Source organism: Hyaena hyaena, unplaced genomic scaffold (assembly GCF_003009895.1).
Source record: "Hyaena hyaena isolate Hyena2069 unplaced genomic scaffold, ASM300989v1 scaffold_830, whole genome shotgun sequence".
Classification (NCBI taxonomy): domain Eukaryota; kingdom Metazoa; phylum Chordata; class Mammalia; order Carnivora; family Hyaenidae; genus Hyaena; species Hyaena hyaena.
The window spans coordinates 465,090-492,093 of record NW_024081455.1 but is presented as its reverse complement, the minus strand read 5'-3'; the positions used below and the strand labels follow the sequence as shown (position 1 = coordinate 492,093).

At 44.7% G+C, this 27,004-nt stretch overlaps 1 protein-coding gene across 3 annotated transcripts; it reads left to right on the top strand.

Moving 5' to 3' along the window:
• The first annotated feature begins 300 nt into the window (after positions 1-300).
• On the top strand, positions 301-26,709 carry MSH5 (mutS homolog 5). Of its 3 annotated transcripts, none has more exons than XM_039219584.1 (25): positions 301-376; positions 779-935; positions 1,190-1,313; positions 1,769-1,849; positions 2,023-2,085; positions 3,566-3,687; positions 3,872-3,981; positions 4,246-4,281; positions 4,844-4,926; positions 5,682-5,727; positions 9,569-9,707; positions 9,833-9,895; positions 18,786-18,914; positions 19,186-19,258; positions 19,418-19,527; positions 19,767-19,847; positions 23,188-23,275; positions 23,500-23,689; positions 23,806-23,932; positions 24,572-24,721; positions 25,300-25,374; positions 25,595-25,738; positions 25,929-26,066; positions 26,218-26,291; positions 26,504-26,709. In XM_039219584.1, exons 2-25 carry the CDS (start codon positions 792-794, stop codon positions 26,613-26,615), a joined length of 2,502 nt encoding a protein of 833 aa, XP_039075515.1. In that variant the 5' UTR covers positions 301-376; positions 779-791; the 3' UTR covers positions 26,616-26,709. The 3 variants fall into 3 exon arrangements, with proteins under 3 accessions (XP_039075515.1, XP_039075514.1, XP_039075516.1); XM_039219583.1 differs by having other exon boundaries at positions 25,297-25,374; XM_039219585.1 differs by lacking the exon at positions 779-935 and having other exon boundaries at positions 319-376; positions 25,297-25,374.
• Positions 26,710-27,004: the final 295 nt, after the last annotated feature.

Sequence of the window (27,004 nt, the reverse complement as noted above, 5' to 3'; positions counted from 1 at the left end):
GACCAGTTAGTGCTGTAGGCACTGACTAAAGCTTCGCTTCCGACTTTCTCACAGGCTCCACCCCGCGTCAATCAAAGCCCAGAAACCGGGAGGGCTTAGGCCCGAGTGCTAAGCAACGGCACTGGCGGCGGGAAGTTTGAACGTTCTGGCACCGCCCCATATGCGAATAGGCCAATCAGCGTCCATCTGTCTCTGCAACTGAAGTCCTCTCCTCCCTCTAGCCCTGTCGGAGCCTCTGACAGGATCCGGATCTCTTCGACCAATAGCGGCTAAGAGGGGTGGGGCGTGTGCGCGCGCACCCCGCCCTCCCTCAGGTGTGCCCCTCCTGCGGGCGCGCGGCTCTTAGTGACGCGGTTTCGCGCACGTAGCTACCCAGGTGACTGAAAACGCGGGAGAGTGCCGCGAGTGTCCGCAACTAGGGTGGGAAGTCAAGAAGTTAGGGCTGCGATCGTGGGGGCGTGGTTGGCAAGGGCGGCGAGAGGAGACGTGCAGACTTGGCCCACAGGGCCCTCCCGCCAAAGCAAGTTCCGCGTGACGGAAATGAGGGTGGAGCAAGTGGAGATTTGCAGTCTGGGCTTTGGTGATATACCTGAGAAGTCGCCCGTGAAAATGTCCGCAGCTGTTAAAAACAAAATGTTACCACAGCTCTCCCCAGTCTTTGCAGCCCCAGCCCCAGCCCTCTCCCAGAAGTTCTGGGTAGATTTGCATATCTGCGCACCCCCTATCCCAGACTCCTGGCGGTGAACCCCCGCTCCTGAACCATTTTCTGCTCCCGCAGAGCGTCCAAGGCCATGTGCTCCATAGAAGCGATCCCGGGCAGGACGCCGCAGGGCCCGGAGCCCGGGGCAGCCTCGGCTAGCTTTCCCAGCCTGTCCCCAGTGCCGGGCCGCGGGGAAGTTGAGGAGGAGGACGACGACGAGCAGGAGCCAGCGGAGGTCTCTGGGGCGGTGATTTCGGTTGATGTCGAGAGCAGGCGCTTGGATCCTGAGAGCAGGGCGTTGGTTGGAACTTCAGGATGTTAGAATCAGTGGGCTTGGAGTAGCTGGCAGGTCACTTGCCTCTGCTCTGTTTCACACTTACTGAATGGGGACGATGATAAAATGATTAAAATTAAGTAGGACATGGCATAACCCTATACTTAACAGCAGTTTCCTTTCCTACCGGGTTCCTTTCTTCTTCCCCACGACAGATCTATCTGTGTGCGCTGTGGACTTCAGGATACTTGGGCATCGCCTACTATGACACTAGTGACTCTACCATCCACTTCATGCCAGATGCCCCAGACCATGAGAATCTCAAGCTTCTCCAGAGAGGTGGGAGCAGAACTGTGGATTCCTCTACTCTGAGACTGCAAGTGTATTTCACTCTTATATCCTTACCTGTCTATTATTGACTTCCAGAAGCTCCCTCTTTTGTTTATAGTAATTCATTTCATTATTCCACATTTATTGTTTATAAAGTATCAGGTGCTAGAGATGTAGTCCTGGGCAAATCAGTCATGTCCTTTCTGTAGGGGTTTGGAATCTAGTGACAATCTCCAGGCCACTCTTCCCTCCTACCATCCTGCCACTCTTACTTCTCATTCCTAAATCTCAAGCCTGACTCCTACCTATGCTCCCAATGTGCAGAGCACTCCTTACTTTTAGAGGGAGGAAATGAGGGTGGGTTGGTTTGTTTTGGGTGGAGTAGAAGAAGATAGCAAGGGGAGGCCTATGGGTACCCTCCTAGAGGATCCTTTTACTCATTTGGTTTCCATTCTCCTTCCAAGTGTTGGATGAAATCAATCCCCGGTCTGTTGTTACAAGTGCCAAACAGGATGAAAATATGACTCAGTTTCTAAGGAAGCTTGGTAAGGACTGGGTAAGGGAAAAGCAAATATGGGGAAGGACTGAACTATGGAATATTCCAGGAGACTAAAGGGAGCAAAAGCCAGGAGGCCAGAATTGGGTGAGAGGGAAGGTGGAACAGAGGCAGAGGACTGAGATGTTCAGACTGATGGCCCTTTCTTTGCTTCCCCCACAGCCTCCCAGGAGCACGGAGAGCCTAAGAGACCTGAAATCATATTTTTGCCAAGTGTGGATTTTGGTACTTCCTTTCCTTTGCCCAATTCCCCAATCCAGCTTCCCTACCCCTTTCTCCTTACTTGAGCCCTAGCAGAAGTCTCCCTTCAGCCTTATCTCATCCTAATCCTTTGTGTTCTTCAAGCCCCATAACCAGTCTCCTCAAGATCTCTCCTGCTCCCTACCTTTAAATAACCTGAAACCTTGTGAAATTTCTACATAGGCATATCTAGGGATGAGGGCCTTCCCTGAGAAGAGGAAGTGGTGACACTTTGTGGATAGTCACAAAGTGACTATCCAAATTTGTTGGAATTTTTACCTTTAAGCCAAAGCCATTTGTCCCTTAAAAGAAAAAAAATAGACACTGCCTCAGTGACTCTGATGATCCACAAGGAACTTCCATAATCTTCCCAGGTTTGCAAAAAGGATAAGGAATGTTCTATCCTACTTAGATGTTAAGACATTAGTGTTACTCAGTCCTCTATTAATATGATGCTTTTGACCCCAAATCCAAAATTCCAAGTAGACATCCTAGGAATAAATATTCCTGAATCAGTTGTCTTTCTCAGGTTGTGCTCTCAGCCAAAGATCTTTATATTCCATGTAAAATAAAGAGATAATTAGACTAAGTCTGAAAATTTGGCTTATTATTATTATTTTCATTATTATCATTTTATTTTGAGAGACAGTGTGAGCAAGGGAGGGGCAGAGAGGGAGAGAGAGAATTCCAAGCAGGCTCCACACTGACAGCACAGATGCAGGGCTCAAATTCGAGCTCATGAACTGTGAAATCATGACCTGAGCTGAAACCAAGAGTGGAAGCTTAACCGACAGCCACCCAGTCACCCCTGAAGATTTGATTCTTGTTTCAGCTTTCCATTAACTGCCTGTAGTAGCTTGGCAAGTCATATTATCTCTCTTGATTCTATTGTCTCATTCTTTTTTTTTTTAATAACTTTTTTTTAGAAATTTTTTAATGTTTTTATTTCTTTTTTTTTTTAAATGGAAACTCAAGGAGACTTTTTTTTTTTCCTAGTTGAGAGAGAGAGAGAGACAGCGTGAGCAGGGGAGGGTCAGAGAGAGAGGGAGACACAGACTCTGAAATAGACTCCAGGCTCTGAGCTGGCAGTCAGCACAGAGCCCGACGCGGGGCTCGAACCCATGAACTGCGAGATCATGACCTAAGTGAAAGTCAGAGGCTTAACCGACTAAGCCACTGAGGCGCCCCTGTTTTATCTATTTCTAAGAGAAAGAGACAGCATGACCAAGGGAGGGTCACAGAGAGAGGGAGATACAGAATCTGAAGCAGGCTCTAGGCTCTGAGCTAGCTGTCAGCAGAGAGCCCGACACGGGGCTTGAACCCACGAGCCATGAGATCGTGACCTGAGCCAAAGTCGGATGCTTAACCAACTGAGCCACCCAGGCGCCCCTCTATTGTCTCATTCTTAAGGTTGGGTGATAATTGGGCTACGAGACCTTTCCCTCCCATGCCTCTCCCCAAATAGGTCTGGAGATAAGCAAACGTCGCCTCCTTGCTGGAAACTACTCCTTCATCCCAGACTCCATGACTACCACTGAGAAAATCCTTTTCCTCTCCTCTATTATTCCCTTTGACTGCGTCCTCACGGTAGGAAGGGTCCTGGGGGAGATGAGGGCTGGGATGTAGCAGACTGGAGAAAGGGACCAACACCCGATCCTTGGGTTGAGTCCTGTGAGGTACTAGTCCAACCCTGGAAAATAATAGTTTTCCATGGTGTTGTCCAGCCTCCAGGACATTGGGATTTACCTCAACTCCATTACTGATCTCCCAGGTTCGAGCACTTGGAGGGCTGCTCAAGTTCCTGGGTCGAAGAAGAATTGGGGTTGAACTGGAAGATTATAATGTCAGCGTCCCCATCCTGGGCTTTAAGAAATTTGTGTTGTAGGTGATTTACCCTAACCTCAAGCAAAGTAAGGTGGGATTGGGAGGCCTGAATAGTAACACAAGGTGGGGGGTGGGGGGAGTGGGCAGTGACCCATCGGGTAAAGTACTCTAGGACACATAGGAGCACCTGCAGGGGATGTGGAGCTCCAAGGAGAAGACAGACAGTATTCTGGGAGGGGGACCTAGTGGGTAGAGCCTAAGAATGAACTCACACCTCTCCTACCCTAGCCACCTTCCCTTCTGCTTGTTTTCTGTCCTCAGGACCCATCTGGTGAGCATAGATCAAGACACTTACAGGTAAGGAGATGGAGGGAGGCTGTCGTCTCTGGGGAGAGAGAAGGACTAAGTTTAATGCTCTAATAATCCCAGCGAGGCTTCAGTTTCTTTAATCCTGGGGTTATTAAGGTCTCTCTCCTTGAAGAAAAGGGAAGAGAGGGTAAGGAGAAGAAAGGGAGAAAAGCACAAGGGTGTCATCCTCCTTTTCTAAAGAGAAAAACTTTAGAAAGTTTTCAGAGAGAAGTGAGGGACAGACCTTACAACAAAACTTGATCTCAGGAGGATGTTCCCAATCTCCCTTCCATCTTCTCAGTTGCTTTTAAAAATCCAAGTTATGTTGGGGTGCCTGGGTGACTGCGTGGGTTAAGTGTCTGACTCTTGGTTTCAGCTGAGGTCATGATCTCACGGTTCATGGGTTCAAGCCTCGCACTGGGCTCTGTGCTGACAGTGCAGAGCCTGCCTAGGATTCTCTCTCTCCTCTCTCTGCCTCTTCCCTGCCTCTCTCTCTTTCAAAAATAAATAAACTTAAAAATAATTTTTAAAAATCCAGGTTACCCCAAACTCCTTCACTTCTCCCTTACAGTGTTCTGCAGATATTTAAGAGTGAGTCTCACCCCTCGGTGTACAAAGTGGCCAGTGGACTGAAAGAGGGGCTCAGCCTCTTTGGTAAGTATGCCCCTTCTCTCATCTCACACTACAAAGGCTACCTTTTTTCAGCTGCCTCCCAACATGTGTCCCAGTCCCTCTTCCCTCCCACTTCACTTCTGTTGCCAGATGTCTCTTCCACTCTAGTCCATCTTTCTTATGCTCCTTGTACCCTCCCTGAGCTTGGGAACCCCCCTTGTCCATAGTTGTCCAGTGTTATTTGCATATCATCTCTTATTTTGCCAATTCCATGTTCCTTCCTTGGGTTTCTATGGATGTTTCTGCTGGCTGTGTACCTGCCTAGGGACTTTGGGAGGCCCTGTGTATAGAGGAGAATTATATAACCACATAACTGTCCATGTTTTATTTGCATTGAGTCTTTGTCAGTTGTCTCTTGCTTTAGTGGGTGTAGTGGGGACATCTACCCAAGTAGCCACATGGATTCACTGTGCATATCTCAGTGGATTATGTCTAATGTTTACATATATGTGTTGGACTCTTTGTGAATCCAACCACAGCTGCCCTGTGTATTTTTCTGGCTGACTGTTCCTGTGAGTGCCTGTCCTTCCCCTAAGCCCATGTAAGGTAATCCTGGCTCAGACTTGTGGCCAGTCGCTGGCTTTAGTTGCCTTTGTGTTCTGAATCTGGGGAACGGCCCCAGGCCAGCCTGTCCAACATCTGAACCTCTGGCCCGATGCCTCGGTTTAGACACATCCACACATTCTTTTTCTGCCCCTGCCTGTAACAAGCTTACTGCCTGCCCCTGCTCCCCACAGGAATCCTCAATAGATGCCACTGTAAGTGGGGAGAGAAGCTGCTCAGGTGAGTCTCACACATCTGCTGCCAGCTAATGCATTCACTCTACAGACTCACACAAACCACCCCACCTCGTAGTTCCAAGAACTGCCCTTTCCCAAATGCTGGCTAAATACATTTAATCCTTACACCAACCCCGTGTGGTAGGTAGTATTATCCTCATTTTATGTTGTCAGCACAGATGCACATATGCAGATTGATGATACAGACTTGCACACATATAAGCAGCAGAAACAATCACAAAACACTAATGCACACATGGTAGTATCTTTTTTTATTGAAGTGTAGCTGATATACAATAAACAATATTTTATTAGTTGCAGGTATACAACATAGTGATTCATTGCTTATATACATTACGAAGTGATCACCACAATAACTCTAGCTACCTCCGTCACCATGCAAAAGTGTCATAGTATTATTAACTATATTCCTTATGCTATACATTGTGTCTTTTTTTAATAATTGGAAGTTTCTACCTCATATGGTTACTATCTGTACTTTTCTTAAAGATTTTAACATTTTATTTTAAGTACAATCAACCCCCCGACGTGGGGCTCAGACTCACGACCCCTGGATCAAGAGTCACATGCTCTACTGACCTAGCCAGCCAGGCCTCACATGGCACTATCTTTAATTATAAAAATGATGGTTCAAATTTGAGCTATTCTCTGATGACTTTCAAAATTGTGTCTCTTTTTCTGAGCTGTATATGTGGAATGCTCATTGCACATTATCACCACTTGCAATTTTCATAGGCAGTTCAAGCTCAGAGGATCGACACTGATGCTCTCTGGACCTGTTCATCTTCCTGCATCCTTTTTTATCTGCATAATGGCATTGCTGGCAGTACTGCTTCTCAGGCGCTGAACCTTGGATTGATGCTTCTCCTTTACGTTTCATATTCATTTATTCACTAAGGCCTATTGATTCTACCCTGAAATGTCTTTCTCAGCCATCTCTCTCCCTTTTTCCACTGCTCTAACTCTGGCTGTGATCATTTCTAACCTGGAGCATTGCATTCACATTTAGATTGGTCTCTCTGCCTCTAATGTCTTCTTTTTCCAATCTGTCTCCCGTTCTAAAATACTTATCATTTCAAAACAGAGATCTGAGCATGTCACTCCACTTTTTTTTAAACCTTAAGTAGAAACAAAATAACATTAACCTCAGGAGACTTCCCCATTCCCTGTGGGATGAAGATTAGCATTTTTAGTAGTCTGATGTTCAGAGCCCCTCCCATTCACCCCAATTTAAACTTCCATGATTTTCCTCCCAAGCCCTTCCTAAATCCATCCTTACTGGATACACCCTACAGTCCAGTCATTTGGGCCACTTTTCTGTCATGGAAATACACCATGCCCATGTTTATGCGCATGGGCATAAGTCTTTCCCTTGTTCTTCCCCTGTCAGAATCTTACATCGTCTTCAAGGTGCAAGCCAACTATCACCTTCTTGGTGAAACTTTCACAGGCACCTGTAAGGAGACTGACACACACCTTCCCATTTGCTTACACAGTGGTTGTTTGTTTTCTAGTTGCACTGTCACATCAGGTGGAAGAGTTAGCAGTCGGTGAACCTGCTTGTTCTCATAGCTATGAACTCTGTACAGTGCTCATTCCTGTCACCTTAGTGCCTAGCACATGGCCTTATATGCAGTAACACCGAGTGAGTGAGCAGGTACACAAATGCAAGCACACTGGTCACATCATCTCTACAAACTCAGGGCTGAGACCTTTACTAGCCTACAGATGCACAATCCTTTCCCCACCTCACCTGCCCTGCACTGTGTGTCTTTTAGAGGTTAATTTAGGATAATCCCTGAGGTCATCTCCAGGTAATTGGGATGACTTCATTACCCACACATTCTACAGGTGCAGATCTCTAATCTCAACCAGGGATGAGAGGGAAGGAATTCTTAGGGGGAGAAGAGAACAGAGTTAAAGGTGGGGAGGAGTGCAGATCCCCCAGGTAGGATCCAGCAGGGCATGAAATCACAACCTGAATTATGAACTAAGGATCCAGTTGGCCTCCAGTTGGGCAGGGCACCAGGAAGGTGACTGAATGTCACAGTATGCTCTAAAGAGCACTATGCTAGCAGTCTGGAGACCTGAGTTTGAGACCCAGCTATAGATTTTGGACAAGCTACTTGTCTAAGGGCTTCATTTCCTCAGCTGTAGTATTAGGAGGTTTAGCTTGACTAAAATTTCTCCTGGCTCTAGCAATACGTGAGTCAGAAAAACCTAAGTATCTTTTTAATGTTTATTTATTTTTGAGAGAGAGCGAGTGAGTGAGCGTGAGCACAAGTGGGGGAGAGGCAGAGAATTCAAAGCGGGTTCGGTGCTGACAGCAGAGAGTCCTTTTGGGACTCAAAGTTGCAAGCTGCAGATCATGACCTAAGCCGAAATCGGATGCCTAACCGACTGAGCCACCCAGGTGCCCTGAAAAACCTAGGTATTTTACAAAAAAGTCTGCTTGTGTTCTCCAAGGTGGAGCCTACACAGCTGCCATTGGAGTTCTCTGTGGCTAAGGCGTAGAGGTGCCTAAAAACCTGGCCTCGAATCCAACTCAGTCCTCCACTTCACTCTAACCTGGGTTGTTCTAACCCAGGTTAACTGGCCATAGACCGTAGTGTGAGATACATATCCTCGGGCCCCAGTGTCTCCACAGTTGGTTCTTATATAAAATAGGATGCCTGGGGTACCTGGGTGGCTCAGCCTGTTGACCATCCGACTTTGGCTCAGGTCGTGATCTCGCAGTTGGGAGGGTTTGAACTCTGCGTCGGGCTTTGCGCTGAGAGCTCAGAGCCTTCTTTGGATCCTCTATCTCCCTTTCTCTCTGCCCCTCCCCACCCTCTCTCAAAAATAAACATTAAAAAAATAAATAAAGTAAAATAACATGCCTAATGGCTTGATCTAATGCAGGAAAGAATTCATGGGCTCACAGGTCCTTGCAGAGTCTCACACTCTTCATAGCCATAGAGAGATAGGGACACCCAGAATTAGACAAACACAGATGAGACATTTATTACTGTATACTAATCTAATTTATTAGGAAATACCCTGGGGACACAAGATGGAAGTAATGATAATGATAATGATAATAATAATAATAATAAAAGCCTCTATGCACCAGCAAATTTAAGAATAAGACAATGTTGTTTTTTTTTTTTTCTTAAGACAGTGTTCTTGAAGAGGCACCTGGCTGGATCAGTTGGTAGAGCATGTGACTCTTAATCTTTGGGTATGAGCTTGAGCCCCACATTGGGTGTAGAGCTTACTTAAAAAAAAAAAAAAAAAGACAATGTTATTTAAACCTCTTCAGTGTTGCTCCCAATCCCATCTCTGCAGAGATGAGCATTATCATGAATTGAGGGCTTATCATTCCACATGGAATGGTTATATACTTTTATGAAACAACAAGAAAAAGATGAATGTCTGTGCAATTACACCCAGAGACACTGTCACAGCTAAATGCAGATAAACTCATGCTGACTCACCCTCTCCTACTCAGCTACAGAGAGAACTAGAGTGTTGGCACACAAATACTTCAATACGCTGCGCTCCCTCTAAATATTGACAAGCTCCATTGCATATCCACATGGAATGGCACATGGTTACATCCATCAAAACCACAATAAACAGAGCTGTATTCACATGCAGAGATTTTTAGTAGATATGTGTAAACATGTCCGCATAGATTGGACACTGTACTTGCCAATGCAGATACAGCTTACCACAATCCCCAGGGACCTCCAAACACATTTTCACAAACTAGGATCAAGACAATAATAAGAACAGATGTAATTTCTGTACCTCCCGCCTCCTATTTCATGCCTTACTTCCAGGCTGTGGTTCACACGTCCGACTCAGGACCTGGGAGAGCTGAATTCCCGGTTGGATGTCATTCAGTTTTTCTTACTACCCCAGAATCTGGACATGGCTCAAATGCTGCATCGGTTGCTGGGTCATATCAAGAATGTGCCTGTGAGCTAGGGGTGGGGGCTGGGAGGTAGGGAAGGAGTATGAGGGTCAGTATTGGACATGGGGCTTCTTGAGGGGCATTAGAGTGGAAGAGGGAAAACAGTGGCTGTCCCCTTGTCTGACTGTAGCTGATTCTGAAACGCATGAAGCTGTCCCACACCAAGGTCAGCGACTGGCAGGTTCTGTACAAGGTAAGATCTTCCTTCTTAAATCCCAGAAGTCCAAGTTAAGCCCCTCAGCATGTGATCCAGACCCTCTGTACTCTGGTCATCCTCTCCAACTTTATCCTAACACTTTAAAAAAATTTTTTTTAATGTTTACTGATTTTTGAGAGAGAGAAACAGAGCACCAGCAGGGGAGGGGCAGAGAGGAGACACAGACTCTGAAGCAGGTGCCAGGCTCTGAGCTGTCAGCATAGTGTCCCACGTGGGGCTCAAACTCACAAACTGTGAGATCGTGACCTGAGCCAAAGTCAGAAGTTTAACCAACTGAGCCACCCAGGTGCCTCCCTGACACTTTTTTTTTTTTAAGTCTATTTATTGGGGCGCCTGGGTGGCTTAGTCGGTTAAGCGTCCGACTTTCGCTTAGGTCATGATCTCGCGGTTTGTGGGTTCAAGCCCTGCGTCGGGCTCTGTGCTGACTGCCAGCTCGGAGCCTGGAGCCTATTTCGGAGTCTGTATCTCCCTCTCTCTCTGACCCTCCCCTGCTCACGCTGTCTCTCTCTCTCTCTCCTAGAAAAAAAAAAAAAAAAGTCTTTATTTTGAGAGAGAGAGAGCGTGCACACACAAATGCATACACATGAGTGGGGGAGGGGCAGAGGGATAGATGGGGAGAGAGACAGAGAGAAGCTTAAACAGGCTCCATCCTCAGTTTCAGAGCCTGATTGGAGGCTCAATCCCTCAGACCCTGGGATCATGACCTGAGCCAAAATCAAGAGTTGGACACTCAACTGACTGAGCCACCCAGGCACCCTATCCCAACACTTCAAAACAAAACAAAACAAAAAACAACTTTGTATTGTGGAAATTTTCAAAAAAAATTAGAATAATATAATGAACCTCCATGTACCCACCATACAGCTTTAATACTTGGACTCATGCCAACCTTGTTTCATGTATATCTTCTCCTTGCTTTCCCCTTCTTGGATTATTTTGAAGCAAATCCCAGCCATGATGTAATTTCACCCGTAGATATGTTAATATGATTTCTAAAAGAAAATTTCTTTTTTAAAAATGCTTGTTTATTTTTGAAAGAGAAAGAGAGTGTGTGAGCATGAGAGGGTCAGGGAGAGAGGGAGACAGGATCTGAAGTGGGCTCTGCACTGACAGTAGCTAGCCCAATGCAGGGCTTGTTTGAACTCATGAACCATGAGATCATGACCTGAGCTGAAGTCGGATGTTCAACTGACTGAGTTACCCAGGTGCCCTAAAAATTACTTTTAAAAAGGAATGATGGGGGTGCTTGGGTGGCTCAGTCAGTTAAACATTGGACTCATGGTTTCTGCTCAAGTCATGATCTCACCATTCGTGGGATTGAGCCACACTTTGGAGCCTGCTTGAGATTCTCTCTCTCCCTTTCTCTCTGTCCCTCTCCCCCGACTTATGTGCTTTCTCTCTCACATAATAAATATAAATAAAAACTTAAAAACATAAAAAGGAATAACAATACCATTATCTTACTAAATCAGCATAATTCTTGAATATCATAAATTATCTGATGTTCACATTTCTTTTTATTTTATTTTTTATTTTTTTTAATGTTTTATTTATTTCTGAGAAAGAGAGAGACAGCGTGAGCAGGGGAGGGTCAGAGAGAGGGAGACACAGAATTGGAAACAGGCTCCAGGCTCTGAGCTGGCTGTCAGCACAGAGCCAATGAGGGGCTCGAACCCACGAACCGTGAGATCATGACGTGAGCTTAACTGACTGAGCCACCCAGGCACCCCCATTTCTATTCTTTTTAAAAGCAGGTTTAAGGGGCGCCTGGGTGGCTTAGTCGGTTAAGCGTCCGACTTTCGCTTAGGCCATGATCTCGCGGTTCGTGGGTTCGAGCCCCGCGTCGGGCTCTGTGCTGACTGCCAGCTCAGAGCCTGGAGCCTGTTTCAGTCTGTGACTCCCCCTCTCTCTGACCCTCCCCTGCTCATGCTGTCTCTCTCTCTCTCCTAGAAATAAATAAAAACACTTAAAAAAAAAATTAAAAAAAAAAATAAGTAAAAAAAAAATAAAAGCAGGTTTAAATTTTTTAAAAAAATATTTTACTTTTGAGAGAGAGACAGAGCACGTGCATGTGCACATGCACGCAAGCAAATGGGGGAGGGGCAGAAAGAGGGAGACAGAATCCAAAGCAGGCTCCAGGCTGTCAGCACAGAACCTGACACGGGGCTCCAACTTACAAACTGTGAGATCATGACCTAAGCCAAAGTTGGAAGCTTAACCAACTGAGCTACCCAAGTGCCCCACATATTTTTTTTAATGTTTGTTTATTTATTTTGAGAGAGAAAGAAAGAATCCTAAGCAGACTCCATGCTGTCAGTGCTGAGCCCCACTTGGGCTTGAACTCAAAAACCGTGGGATCATGACTTGAGCCAAAATCAAAAGTCAGACAAGGGCGGCTGGGTGGCTTAAGTTGGTAAACGTCCAACTTCGGCTCAGGTCATGATCTTGTGGTTTGTGAGTTTGAAGCCTACAACAGGCTCTGTGCTAATAGCTCAGAGCCTGGAGCCTGCTTCTGATTCTGTGTCTCCCTTTTTCTCTGCCCCTTCCCCACTCATGCTCTGTCTCTATCGCAAAAAAAAAGTAGCATGCCCTACCAACTTGAGCCATGCAGGCACCCCTGATGTTCACATTTCTAATCCTGTCTTAAATGTCATGATTTTTAAAACATTACATTTTGTGTAATCAGGATGCAAATATGTTCAACATATGGTAATGATTTGATGTCTCTTGAAGTCTGCTTTTTCGGTTTCTTTTGCTTTTCACAGTTCTCCCTCCACCTCTATCTCAATCTTTATCTCTCTTTTTCCTCTTGCAAGTTATTTGTTGAAGAAGTTAGATCATTTGTCTGATAGAGATTTCCTTAGCCTGGAATTTGCTGAATGTAATCAGTAGGTGTTTTTGACATGTTTTACTCTCTTCTAGAATTTCTATAAGTGAATATTTAAACCTAGAAGATTGATCAAATCCAAGTTTGATTTTCATCAATACTGTTTTAAAAGCAGAGGAATATAATGTCTGATATGGCTGTCTCTCCTTTTGTGATGTTAGCAGGTTTTGATGTTTGATACCTAAGTCCATTAGTTCCTTAGGGATCACAGATTGTTATTCTGTCATCCTTTCTTCATTTATTAGCCAGAACAATTCTGTAAAGAGAAACCTTCTCATGTGCTTTTTGGTTTCCCAGTGATACACTTCATATCATAGAAATTGCTTGATTTCTCTCCTCCTGCTTTTATTTATCAGCTATCAGCATACATGAAATTGGCTCCCTAACATCTTCCAAGGTAGCCAGTGTGTTTTTTGTTGTTGTGTATCATCATGAACTCAGATTTACACATGTGTTTCAGTCCTCTGCAATTTTGATCTTTCTACAGGGTCAGATTATTCCATCTTTGGCCCATGGGAGCCTCTTCATGCTCGCTTCTGAGTCCTTTAAATATGACACCAGTGGGCTTTCCCACTTGGCAACTTCCCTCCTGCTCTCTGATTTAACAGGATGTACCAGATGTATCATTCACATTTCCTGGTTTTTATTTTATTTTTATTTTTATTTTATGCCATCTCTACACCCAACGTGGGGTGTGAACTCCTGACTCCAAGAGGGGCACCTGGGTGGCTCAGTCGATTGAGGTCTGACTTTAGCTCAGGTCATGATCTCACAGTTCGTGGGTTCAAGTCCCGCGTTGGGCTCTGTGCTGACAGAGCCTGCTTCTGACTCTGTGTGTCCCTATCTCTCTGCCCATCCCCCACTCCTGATCTGTCTCTCTGTTTCTCAAAAATAAATAAATGTTAAAAAAAACACTTTGAGGGGCGCCTGGGTGGCTTAGTCGGTTAAGCGTCCGACTTTCGCTTAGGTCATGATCTCGCGGATCGTGGGTTCGAGCCCCGCATCGGGCTCTGTGCTGACAGCCAGCTCAGAGCCTGGAGCCTGTTTCAGAGTCTGTGTCTCCATCTCTCTCTGACCCTCCCCTGTTCACGCTGTGTATCTCTCTCTCTCCTAGAAATAAATAAAAATTAAAAAAAAAAAAAAACAAAAAAAAAACACTTTGAACTCCTGACCCCAAAATCAAGAGTCATATGCTCTTCTGACTGAGTCAGCCAGATGCCCCTACATCTCCTGGTTCTCACCCAGAACAAGACATTTGTCCAAGGAGCCCTTTGTTCCTTTTTGTGAAAAATTGTATCACAGTCTGAATGCTAGAGACACACAGCATGTTTTGCTTATTGCTTTTAAGGGTTTTTGTGGACATATCTAAGAACTTTTAGAAAGTAAAATACATGCATGATAATTTTGTACTGATAACCACCAATATCCTTACCTTGTATATTCCTTTACTTATCTTCTTCAGTATATCTTCCTCCATACTGGAATTCTGGTTCTCAATAATACTAGCAATGAGTAGATTAGAATATCACTCATTTGGGGTGCCTGGGTGGCTTAGTCGCTTAAGCATCCGACTTTCGCTTAGGTCATGATCTTGCGGTTCGTGGGTTTAAGCCCCCCGTTGGGTTCTGTGCTGACAGCCAGCTCAGAGCCTGGAGCCTGTTTCGGATTCTGTATCTCCCTCTTTCTCTGACCCTCTGCTGCTCACACAATCTGTCTCTCTCAGAAATAAATAAAACATTAAAAGAAATTTAAAAAGAAAAGAAAAGAATTTAAGACTTTTTGGGAGGAGGAGGGAAGTTCTTTTTGTCCCTACTAAGGATATACAATCAAATTACTGTGTTTTAGTCAATTAGGATAGTCCCTCTCTATGTAGTTACATTACTATCTGGATATACATTTATGTTCATTTGTTTCATTCTATTTTTTATTTTTAAGAATTGGTTTTTAGAATTTCATTTATTTTTATAATATGTAAAATATTTATGTAGTTCCAAAGTGTAAGGTATAGTCAACTAATCCTAGTTTCTTTTTCCCCCCTCCACTTATAGATAACATTTTCTTTTTAAAAATTTTAAGATTTGTCCTTCTGTTGTTTTGTTTTAAATTTTTTTTTTTTTTTTAATAATTAAGATGTAAAGCAAAGTGGCAAAAATTGTACAGGTTGTTCTCACATACCTTTCACCCAGTTTCCCTTAATGTTAATATCATACCAAAAAAATGTTAACATAACCATAGTATAATTATCTCAAAACTATTTTATTTTGAGTTATAATCCAGTGCTGTCTTTTTATTTTGCTCAAGTTTTCTAGTTTAGTTTCTTGAGAGTTCTTTTCAGATTGACTTTTAATATGTTCATTTATTTTTTTAACCATTTTTAAAAGTGTATTTTTTGGGGTGCCTGGGTGACTCAGTCAGTTAACCATCTGACTTTGGCCCAGGTCATGATCTCATGGTTTGTGGGTTCGAGACTCCCATCAGGCTCTGCTGACAGCTCAGAGCCTGGAGCCTGCTTCAGATTCTGTGTCTCCCTCTCTCTTTGCCCCTCCCCTGCTCATCCTCTGTTCTCTCTGTCTTTCAAAAAATGAATAAACAGTAAAAAAAAGGAATGCTTAAAAAAATAAAAGTGTTATATGGAAACCAACTTGACAATAAACTATTTGTAAAAAAAATTTTTTTTAAGTGTATTTTTATTTGAGAGAGAGAGAGAGAGAGAGAACAAGCAGGGGAGGGATAGGCTCGTCACTCACTGCCAGCACAGATCCTGATGTGAGGCTTGAACTTACAAACATGAGATCATAAACTGAGCTGAAGTCAAGAGTCTGACACTTAACTGACTGAGCCACCCAGGTGCCCCCCCTTTTTTTTAAACATGAAAGAGTAAAGATCACAGCTTCTCCAAGTTAATGGTTTTTTTAATAGTCTATTTACTTTTGAGACAGAGAGAGACAGAGCACAAGTGGGGAGGGACAGAGAGAGAGGGAGACACAGAATCTGAAACAGGCTCCAGGCTCTGAGCTGCCAGCACAGAACCCAATGCGGGGCTCCAACCCACTAACCGCGAGATCATGACCTGAGTCGAAGTCAGACACTCAACCAATTGAGCCACCCCCAGGTGCCTTTTTAAAATGTTTTAAAATAATTTTTAAAGTGGATTTTTAATATGCCCATTTAGCTTTTAGACTGGCTTTTCAGATTCAGGTAGGCTTTTTTTAAATTTTATTTTTAATTTTTACATTTATTTATTTATTTATTTTTGAGAGACAGAGAGAGACAGAACGTGAGTGGGGGAGGGGCAGAGAGAGGAGAAGACACAGAATCCCAAGCAGGCTCCAGGCTCTGAGCAAGCATTCAGCACCGAGCCTGATGTGGGGCTCGAACCCACAAACTTTGAGATCATGACCTGAGCCAAAGTTGGACACCCAACCAACTGAGCCACCCATGTGCTCAGGTAGGCTTTTGATATGCCCCTCTGACATGGCTCCCAGTCCATTTTTGAGCACTTCCTAACTTTTTACCACTACAGGATGCTCCAGAGTCATCTTATATTTTCTTTGCCTAAGTCCTGGAAGCAACCATTTCTCCAAGGAATCAACCATTTCTCCAACCATTCTCCAAAGTTCTTTGTCCATATCTAGTGGACAGATCTTGGTTTCTAATACTATTCTGAATATATATTCTGAGAATAGTATTAGAAACCAAGATCTGTGCACTAGATATGGTTATTGCTAATGGGGTGTCTGTTACTTTTCTCCACAGACAGAGCTAAAGAAACAAATGTAGTATGCTAACCCATACATATACATCTATATTCCTGACTCGATCTATCTATATATTAAAGAACCTATAAGTTCATACTCATAGCTCTGATTCCAAGTCAATACCAGAGTTCAATCTAGACTTCCTCCTTTCCTCATTTGTAATTTCCTTCTCTCCCAGTGAGAAACCTGCTTCTTATTATCTTCAGCAGGTTTCTTTTAACATGAACAGATATGTGGAGCTATTTGTATATTCCATTCCCACTACTGAACATTCATCCACTGCTTCAGCCAGGCCAGGCTATGCATTCAGGCGCTCTGCCTAGCAGACCCACTGTTTTCTGCTCAACATAGTGTGGTGGTTAAAAGCCAGATACTTGGGTTCAAATCCCAGCTCTTTTATTTACTCTCTGCAAGATCTTGAGCAAATTATGTTATTCCTTTGTGCTTCCAGTTGCTCCACTGTAAATGGAGATAATTCCTATCTCCTAAGATTATTTTTTGATCAGTGAATGAAAGTAACATGTGAAGAGTTTGCCTGTCATTCAGTAAGTGGTAGCTCTTATTCCTACCTCTATTCATTTACTCATGCTCTTGCTCTCAACCAGAATACTCGCCTTCCTTTTGAATAGGCTTACTCACAACCAAGCTCATTTCCTTTTCTCTGTAAAGATATCCCCAGTGATGTTAGCCCATATTAGTCATAGTCTCTGAACCTACTTAGTAATTTTAATCAGTTCCATAACTTGGTCAGTTTTGTGGGTAGTCATTACTTTTGCAGCTTGCTTGTTTGTTTTCATCATGACTAAATTATACACCCTTTGATTTATTTACTTCATATATCTTCTACCACCAAGTAAGGCTTATTAGATGTCCTGTCCTGTGGATTTGGTCTGTCCACTCAGTCTAACCTTGGCAGCCACCTCAGGACACTGAGCTTCACCCTGGGGAATTAACTGTCAATGACTCTCACCCTTTCTCTCTTCCTGCTCTCTTTTTCCAGTGCTGTCTTTCTCCTTCTGCTCATTTACTGCTCTGCCTTTCATATCCCTACTTCTCTCTTTTCTTCCTCAGTATAAAATCCTTTACTCTTAGGGGCACCTCAGTGGCTCAATCGGTTGATCATTCAACTTTGGCTTAGATCACTATCTTGCTGTTTTTGGGTTCGAGGCCTGTGTTAGGCTTTGCGCTCACAGCTCAGAGCCTTCTTTGAATTCTCTGTCTTCCTGTCTCTCTCTCTCTCTCTCAAAAATACACAATAAAAATATAAATAACTTAAAAATCCTTTCCTTATTGAAGCACCTACCACTTTATTTTAATTAATTTATTTATTTTTAAAGTTTTAATGTTTATTTATTTTTGAGAGAGAGCAAGAGTGAGCATGAGTGAAGGGGCAGAGAGAGAGGGAGACACAGAATCTGAAGCAAGCTCCAGGCTCTGAGCTGTCAGCACAGAGCCTGATGAGGGGCTTGAACCAACGAACCATAAGATCATACATGACCTGAGCCAAAGTAAGCTGCTTAACTGACTGAGCCACCCAGGCGCCCCAATGTTTATTTTTGAGAGAGAAAGGGACAGCGTGTTAGCTGGGGAGTGTCAGAGAAGGAGACACAGAATCTGAAGCAGGCTCCAGGCTCTGAGCTGCCAGAACAGAGCCAGATGCAGGGCTTGAATTCATTAACTGTGAGATCATGACCTGAACTGAAATCGGACGCCCAACTAACTAAGCCACCCCGGTGCCCCTATTTATTTATTTTTTAAGTTTATTTATTAGTCTCAAGAGAGAAAGAGAGTATGAGCAGGGGAGGGGCAGAGAGAGGGAGAGAGGAGAATCCCGAGGAGGCTCCGCCCTGTCACTGCAGAGCCCGAGAGGGCTTGAACCCAAGAACTGTGAGATCATGACCTGAGTCAAAACCAAGAGTAGGACGCTTAACCAACTGAGCCACCCAGGTGCCCCTATTTTTAAATCTTCTGGGTATATTTCTATCTTCTTCTCTAGACCAAAAGCCCATCTGGGACAGGGCCCATTTTAGTTCTTTGTAGTTTCACTATTTAGTGTAGTGCCTGACACAGAATTTTACAGATGCCATTTTCTCACTTACTGTTTCTTTTTTGCCTTTGAGATTTTCTGTCTTTTTTATTGTGTTTCCCCCTGCTGCTCTCTGTTCTTCTCAGTCCATCCCTGTCCCTTCACCTCAGCCCATTCTGTCCATTTCTGTTACAGACTGTGTATAGTGCCTTGGGCCTGAGGGATGCCTGCCGCTCCCTGCCCCAGTCCATCCAGCTCTTTCAGGACATTGCCCAAGAGTTCTCTGATGACCTGCACCATATTGCCAGCCTCATTGGGAAAGTGGTGAGTGGAAGGACCTAGGGAAGAGAAGTGGGATTGGATGACAGAGAAGGACTGTACTCTGGGGAATGTGGTGTGGAAGACGGGAGACATCAAGGTCAGTTGGATGACCAAAGAATGAGATGGTGAGAGGAAGTGTCAGAATGTCAGAGACTGCTTGGAAGGATACGGTTAAAGCAGGAACTTCAGGGAGAATTGGGGCCCAAGCAGAGGTGAGAAACAGGATTGGGAGATAGTTCTGAGTGATGAGCAAATGGACTTTTTATTTCCTCAGGTGGATTTTGAGGGCAGTCTTGCTGAAAATCGCTTCACAGTCCTCCCCAACATAGATCCCGAAATTGATGAGAGTGAGTGTTGGGTGTGTAGTGGGGCTGGTGAGCCTAAAACACGAGCCTGCCCAGTGATGGGGTACCATCATCAGTAGGTGGCCACTACAACTGGGGATAACCATAGCAAACAGGGCAAGAATCTTACTTTCGATACCCACATGTCTTCCACTCTCCTAGAAAAACGAAGGCTGATGGGACTTCCCAGTTTCCTCACTGAGGTTGCCCGAAAGGAGCTAGAGAATCTGGACTCCCGTATTCCTTCATGCAGTGTCATCTACATCCCTCTGGTGAGGGCAGGAGGATGGGTGTAGCCTCCAGGGGTCTTTTATTGGAGATATTAGGCTTATGAAGGACACACTGCTGGATGAGAAAACCCCTGGGGAGGTGTGAAGAATATGAACACTTAGTGTGTGGCTTTAGTCCCCTGAGGGAAGCACTGGAGAACACTGGGATCTTTGGCATCCTCTGGGGAGATAAGGTGCCCAGTACTTTATTCCCTGTTTTAACTCCTCTTTACTCTCCCCAGATTGGTTTCCTTCTTTGTATTCCCCGCCTGCCTTTCATGGTAGAGGCCAGTGACTTTGAGATTGAAGGACTGGACTTCATGGTAAGATCCTTGACCTCTGTAGGGAAGTGATAAGGAAAATGATTCAGCAGCTGAGGGAGGGCCTTACCCCATCAGCACTGCCCAATATGGGATGTCTCTTCTATAGTTTTACTTTGATCTTTACCAGCTCTGAGATAAAAGAGAAAGAAGTCAGGTGGGAAAGAGATAAAAGACCTGTACCCTGAAAACTATAAAACCTAGATGAAAGAAATTGAAGATGACACAAAGAAATGGAAAGACATTCCATGCTCTGGAATTTGAAGAACAAATATTGTTAAAATGTTGATACTACCCAAAGCAGTTTACAGATTTAATGCAATCCATATCAAAATACTAACAGCATTTTTCACAGAACTAAAACAAACAATCCTAAAATTTGTATGGAACATAAAAGACCCTGAATAGCCAAAGCAATCTTGAAAAAGAAAAAACTGGAGATATCACAATTCCAGACTTCTAGTTTTATTACAAAACTGTAGTAATCAAAACACCATAGTACTAGCACAAAAATACACACATAGATCAACAGGACAGAATAGAAAGCCCAGAATATGCAATAGGGAGAGGCACCTGGGTGGCTCAGTCAGTTGAGCATCTGACTCTTGCTCTCAGCTCAGGTCTTGATCTCAAGATTGTGAATCAAGCCCTGTATTGGGCTCCATGCCAGGCATGAAGCCTACTTAATAAGCTCAAAATGCATTAAGGACCTAAATGTGAGACATGAAACCATAAAAATCCTAGAAGAGAGCACAGGCAGTAATTTATCTGACCTTGGTTGTCGCAATCAAGACAAAGATGTTGCAACATCTTTCTAGATACCTCTCCTGAGGCAAGGGAAACAAAAGTGAAAATAAACTATTGGGGCTACATTAAAATAAGAAGCTTCTGCACCGCAAAGGAAACAACCAACAAAACTCAAAGACAACTGTGGAATGGGAAACGATATTTGCAAGTGACATATATGATAAAGTGTTAGTATCTAAAATATATAAAGAACTTATAGGGGCACTTGGCATGCACTTCATTTCAGGGTTGTGAGTTTGAGCTCTATTGAGTGTAGAGATTACTTAAATAAGTAAAACTTAAAAAAAAAAAAGAACTTACAGAACTCAATAACAAAGAAAAAACAATTCAATTAAAAAAATGAAGACATGAACAGACATTTCTCCAAACAAGACATCCAGATGGCCAACAGACACATAAAAAGATGCTGAACATCACTCACTGTCAGGGAAATACAAATCAAAACCACAATGAGATACACACCTGTCAGAATGGCTAAAATCAAGAAATCAAAAACTCAGGAAACAACAAATGTTGGCAAGTATGTAGAAAAAAAGGAACTCTTATGCACTGTTGGTGGGGATGCAAACTGGTACAAGCACTGTGGAAAACAGTATTGAAGTTTCAAAGAAAATTAAAAATAGAACTACCCTATGGATCCAGAAATCACACTACTGAGTATTTACCCAAAGAATACAAAAACACTAATTCAAAGGGATGCATGCATCCCTATGTTTATAGCAACATTATTTACAATAGGCAAACTATGGAAGCAGCCCAAGTGTCCACTGATAGATGAATGAATAAAGAATATATGGTACACACAATGGAATATTACTCAGCCATAAAGAAGAATGAAGTCCTACCACTTCCAATGGCATGGAGGGATCTACAGAGGACAATGCTAAGTGAAATAAGTCAGAGAAAGATAAATTCAATATGATTTCACTCACATGTGGAATTTAAGAAACAAAACAAATGAACAAAGAAAAAAAGAGAAAAAAACCCAAAACAGACCCCTAACTATAGAGAACAAACTGATGGTTGCCAGAGGGCAGGTGGGTGGGGGGATGGGTGAAACAGGTGAAGGGGATTAAGAGTACACTTATCTTGGGGCGCCTGGGTGTCCCAGTTGGTTAAGTGTCCAACTTCAGCTCAGGTCATGATCTCGCAGTTCATGAGTTCGAGCCCCACTTCGGGCTCTGTGATGACAGCTCAGAGCCTGGAGCCTGCTTCAGTCAGAGTCTCTGTCTCCTCTCTGCCCCTCCCCTTCTCACTCTGTGTGTGTCTCTCTCTCTCAAAAATTAAAAAAATTTTTTTAAAAAGTACATTTATCTTGATGAGTACTGACTAATACACATGAAAGTGTTGAATCACTATGTGTACATCTGAAACTAATATAAGCTGTATGTTAACTACACTGGAATTTAAAAAAAAGAATCAGAAATTATCAGGGGGAGGCATAACTAACCTAGTGTTTAAGAATGCATATTTGGGTGATAAACTTATAAAGAAAATAAAGAATAGGGGCGCCTGGGTGGCTTAGTCGGTTAAGCGTCTGACTTTCACTTGGGTCATGATCTCGCAGTTCGTGGGTTCGAGCCCCGCGTCGGGCTCTGTGCTGACTGCCAGCTCAGAGCCTGGAGCCTGTTTCAGTCTGTGACTCCCTCTCTCTCTGACCCTCCCCTGCTCATGCTGTCTCTCTCTCTCTCTCTCTCTCTCTTCTCCTAGAAATAAATTAAAAAAAAAAACACATTAAAATTAAAAAAAAAAAAAGAAAATAAAGAATAGATTCCCAGAAAGGTCAGAACAGAGGTTACTTTTGAGGAGCTGGAGACAGTTGTCATAGGATGGCTCTCTGGGGTAGCAGGCAAAATTTTAGTTTTTAACCCAATTTGTAACCTACGTGGTTAGTCACAAGGGTATTTACATCGTAATAATTCCTTAAACTATACATTTGTTTTATACAGTTTTCCTTTTTAAATTTTTTTTCAATGTTTATTATTATTATCATTATTATTTTTGAGAGAGAGAGAGACAGAGTGCAGCTGGGGGAGGGGTAGAGAGAGGGAGACACAGAATCCAAAGTGGGCTCCATAGAGCCCAAACAGGGGCTCAGACTCACTGTGAGACCACAACCTGAGTGGAAGTCGGATGCTTAACCAATTGAGTCACCCAGGTGGTCCTGTTTTATGCAGTTTTCTATTTTATTCTTTTCTTTTTAATTAAAAACTTTTTTTAATGTTTATTTTTGAGAGAGAGAGAGAAAGCGCAAGGGGAGGAGGGTCAAGAGAAGGGAGACACAGAATCCAAAGTAGGCTCCAGGCTCTGAGCTGTCAGCACAGAGCTCCATGCAGGGTTCAAACTCATGAACCACGAGATCACGACCTGAGCAGAAGTCAGATGCTTAACTGACTGAGGCATCCAGGTGCCCCTGTTCTATTTTAAAATTTAAAAATTTTTAAAAGAAAAAAAAGTTGGAGTGGGGCTGGAGGTGGTGTTAGAGAAGATGGGGATCAAGAATGCAAAGCCCTCAGCTTTGAACCCTTGCACCCAGTTTCTGTCAGAGGAGAAGCTGCACTATCGTAGTGCTCGAACCAAGGAGCTGGACGCATTGCTGGGGGACCTGCACTGTGACATCCGGGGTGAGGAGAAGTAAAAGGCTGGAGGGGAGCGGGCAGCTTGGAGGACGTTCTAACTGGCTCCTTTCTTCCTGCTCTCTCACTCTGATTGCACATTTTTCTCTCAATGTCAGGGTGTCTCAGACTCTGTCGGCAAGCCTATTTCCAGGTCTCTCTGCTGGCTTCTTTGTCTCTTTTTCACTTTCCCCTGGAGCTGATGCCCAACCCTCTCCCTCCCCTACCCCTAGACCAGGAGACTCTGTTGATGTACCAGCTGCAGTGTCAGGTGCTGGCGCGGGCAGCCGTCTTGACCCGTGTGTTGGACCTTGCCTCCCGCCTGGATGTCCTGCTGGCTCTTGCCAGTGCTGCCCGGGACTATGGCTACTCAAGGCCCCGTTATTCCCCCCAACTTCTTGGGGTCCGAATCCAGAACGGCAGGTGAGAATAGAAGGGGCTGAAGGCGTAGACACAAGGGTCCCAAAGGCCCCATCTGTGGTGCCTTCATTTATCCGGATTCACAGGCCATGTGTGAGGCAACTCTTTACCCACTGCAGACATCCTCTGATGGAACTCTGTGCTCGAACCTTCGTGCCCAACTCTGCAGAATGTGGCGGGGACAAAGGGAGGATCAAAGTCATCACTGGACCCAACTCCTCAGGGAAGAGCATATACCTCAAACAGGTGAGGAGAGGGGAGCGTAGGTGACTCAGTCAGTTCAGCACCCCACTTCAGCTCATGTCCTGATCTGGCAGTTCATGAGTTCAAGCTCTACATCAGTCTTGCTGCTGTCAGCACAGAGCCTGCTTCAGATCCTCTGTACCCTTCTCTCTGCCCCTCCCCAACTTGTGCCCTTCCCCATATAAATACAACATTAAAAAAACAAATAGGTGAGGAGAATCCCTGCACACCGGGCCTCTGGCATCTTCTTCATTGTATCATCTTTCAACTGCCTGCACACATGGGTCCCTTACAGGTCTTCCCCTTTGTTCTGACCCAATCTGTCATGAAAAGGCTGAAGCGCACATTCCCTGCTCCTCTATCACGTGTTCTCACTCTCTACTTGAGGGAGAGCCATGCTCTAACATATCTTTCTGTGCTCTGAAATCCTCTCCCCCATTTCTGAATAGGTCCACGCCATTCCCAGGTATGCCTCTGCCCACTCCCCCTTCCTCTTTCCTGATTCTAGAGAAAGGTGAAAGGGGTCTACTCTCACATTAAACTATGTCCATCCCTCTTTGATCTATAATTCACCCCTCAGTCTTGCCTCACCTTTACCCCAGCCCATACCATCAGGCCCCAGGCCGTCTCCTCCATTTCTAGGTAGGCTTGATCACATTCATGGCCCTGGTGGGCAGCTTTGTGCCAGCAGAGGAAGCCGAAATTGGGACAGTCGATGCCATCTTCACCCGAATTCATAGCTGTGAATCCATCTCCTTGGGCCTCTCTACCTTCATGATCGACCTTAACCAGGTCAAAGGGAGCAAAGAGGGGTGGGACTATGGGAGGGTATTAGTAAGGAAGGAACTCTATCCTTGAAAAATAATCAAGGGCACCTGGTGGCTTAGTTGGTAGAGTGTCTGACTCTTGATTTCAGCTCAGGTCATGATCCCAGGGTTGTGGGATGGAGCCCCATGTTGGGCTTCATGCTGAACATGGAGCTTGCTTAATATTCTCTCTCTCCCTCCCTCTGCCCCTCACCCCCGCTCATGCTCTCTCTCTGAATGAAAAAAAAACAAATTCTAAAAAGAAAAATGATCAGAACAATAAAAACTTTCCCTCTGCTGCATGCCTTCTGTATTAGGAGCAGGAATCACCAAGTTCAGAGATTAGAGAATCAATACCATGAACCTTTACTGAACCTTTGATTTGCATGAGGCACTGTTGGCAATGAAAGGATGAATGAAATGTGTGTCTTACCACTGAAGAACTTGCAGTCCAGGAGGGTGGGCACATATATAAGCAGCTTTATTCACAAGCAGACTGTGATCAGTGCATTACAGGCCTTGAATGCCACTGAAACTCTCCCTTGTCCACCTGGTGCCCAGCAGGTGGCGAAAGCAGTGAACAATGCCACCAAGCAGTCTTTGGTCCTCGTGGATGAATTTGGAAAGGGAACCAACACGGTGAGGAGACAGAAGGAAGAGAAACTGAGGAGGGGAAGCTGGGGGAGGACAGAGGAGCATGAGGGTGACGCTGTGCCTCGGGAAAGGAACAGGGGTGCATGGGGCAGAAAAGAAACAGAAAAGTACAAGATGGGGAAGATGAGGGCAGGTGGAGAGGTCCACACTGCAGGGGGGTGGGGGCACCTCTGGTTCAGCACCCTTACCACTGCTCTCTGCGCAGGTGGACGGGCTTGCGCTTCTAGCTGCTGTGCTACGACACTGGCTGGCACTTGGACCCATGTGCCCTCACATCTTTGTGGCCACCAACTTTCTGAGCCTTGTTCAGCTACAGCTGCTGCCACAGGGGCCCCTTGTACAGTATTTGGTAAGGAAGCTGATCTGGCCCTCTGGGGATCCTTAGGGTGAGCATTTACCAGAACTGAGGACAGGCTCTTCAACTACAGTAGGGGCTCCCTGAGCACAGCAACCACATCCCTTCCCATTTCTTAATCCCCGGTTTCAGGGCAGGAAGCAGAGCGATTGATGACACATTGTCCCCCTTTATCTCTTTTAAGACCATGGAGACCTGTGAGGATGGGGACGACCTAGTCTTCTTCTATCAGGTTTGTGAAGGTATTGCCAATGCCAGCCATGCCTCCTACACAGCTGCCCAGGCTGGGCTTCCCGATAATCTCATTGCTCGTGGCAAGGAGGTGAGTGAGAGACAAACGTCAATACCTCCATCAGGGCTCTCTTCCATTGGCCTGGGTTTCTGGGTACATGGGATTTCTGACCTTTATTTCCGGTCTCTTACCCAACTCCCCTCCTCCATTCCCACCCCAACCCTCCCCTCCTTATTCCTAGGTCTCAGACTTGATCCGCAGTGGGAAACCCATCAAGCCTGTCAAGGAGTTGCTAAAGGAGAAGCAAATGGAAAAGTGAGTGTGTAGCCTAGTGTCCTGGCTCTCTCTAGCATGTCTGCAGCTCTTCTCCCCTTTTCAGGGACTCAGGCTCTTTGCCCTTCAAAGACCCATGATTTATTCTGAAATCCCTAAATTTTCCTAGGTTCCCTGTGCCACAGCCTCTCTCCTCTGCCTGGGCACTCAGTCATCTATTTTCCCATAAATCCCGTTGTTCTGTCTCCCATCAGTTGCCAGACGTTGGTAGATAAATTTCTGAAACTGGATTTGGAAGATCCCAACTTGGACCTGGACATTTTCATGAGTCAGGAAGTTCTGCCTGCTGCCACTGGCATCCTTTGAGAGTCCTTCCTTGGCTTTCCTCCACTTCCCAAGACCCCAGCGAGCTGCCTTGCCCTGTTTCCTGGTCTCCCTCAGACCCAGAGTTCTCAATTTTCCTGGAAATTCTGTTTCATGTTAGGAATAAAGTTTATTTCAGAGCAAGTTATTGTTTCTTTAGAGCAGCCATCACAAAACAATAGGAAAGACATGAAGTACCAATCAGAAGTCCACAGAGGGGGCCTGCCTTGGCTCGTTAAAAACGCAGTAACACTGGGGCATCTGGCTGGCTCAGTCAGAGAAGCATGTGCCTCTTAATCTCGGGGTCGTGGTTTGGAGCCCTATGTTGGGTGTAGAGATTACTTTAAAAAATAAGCTTAAAACAACAACAACACAGTGACTCTGCTATAGGG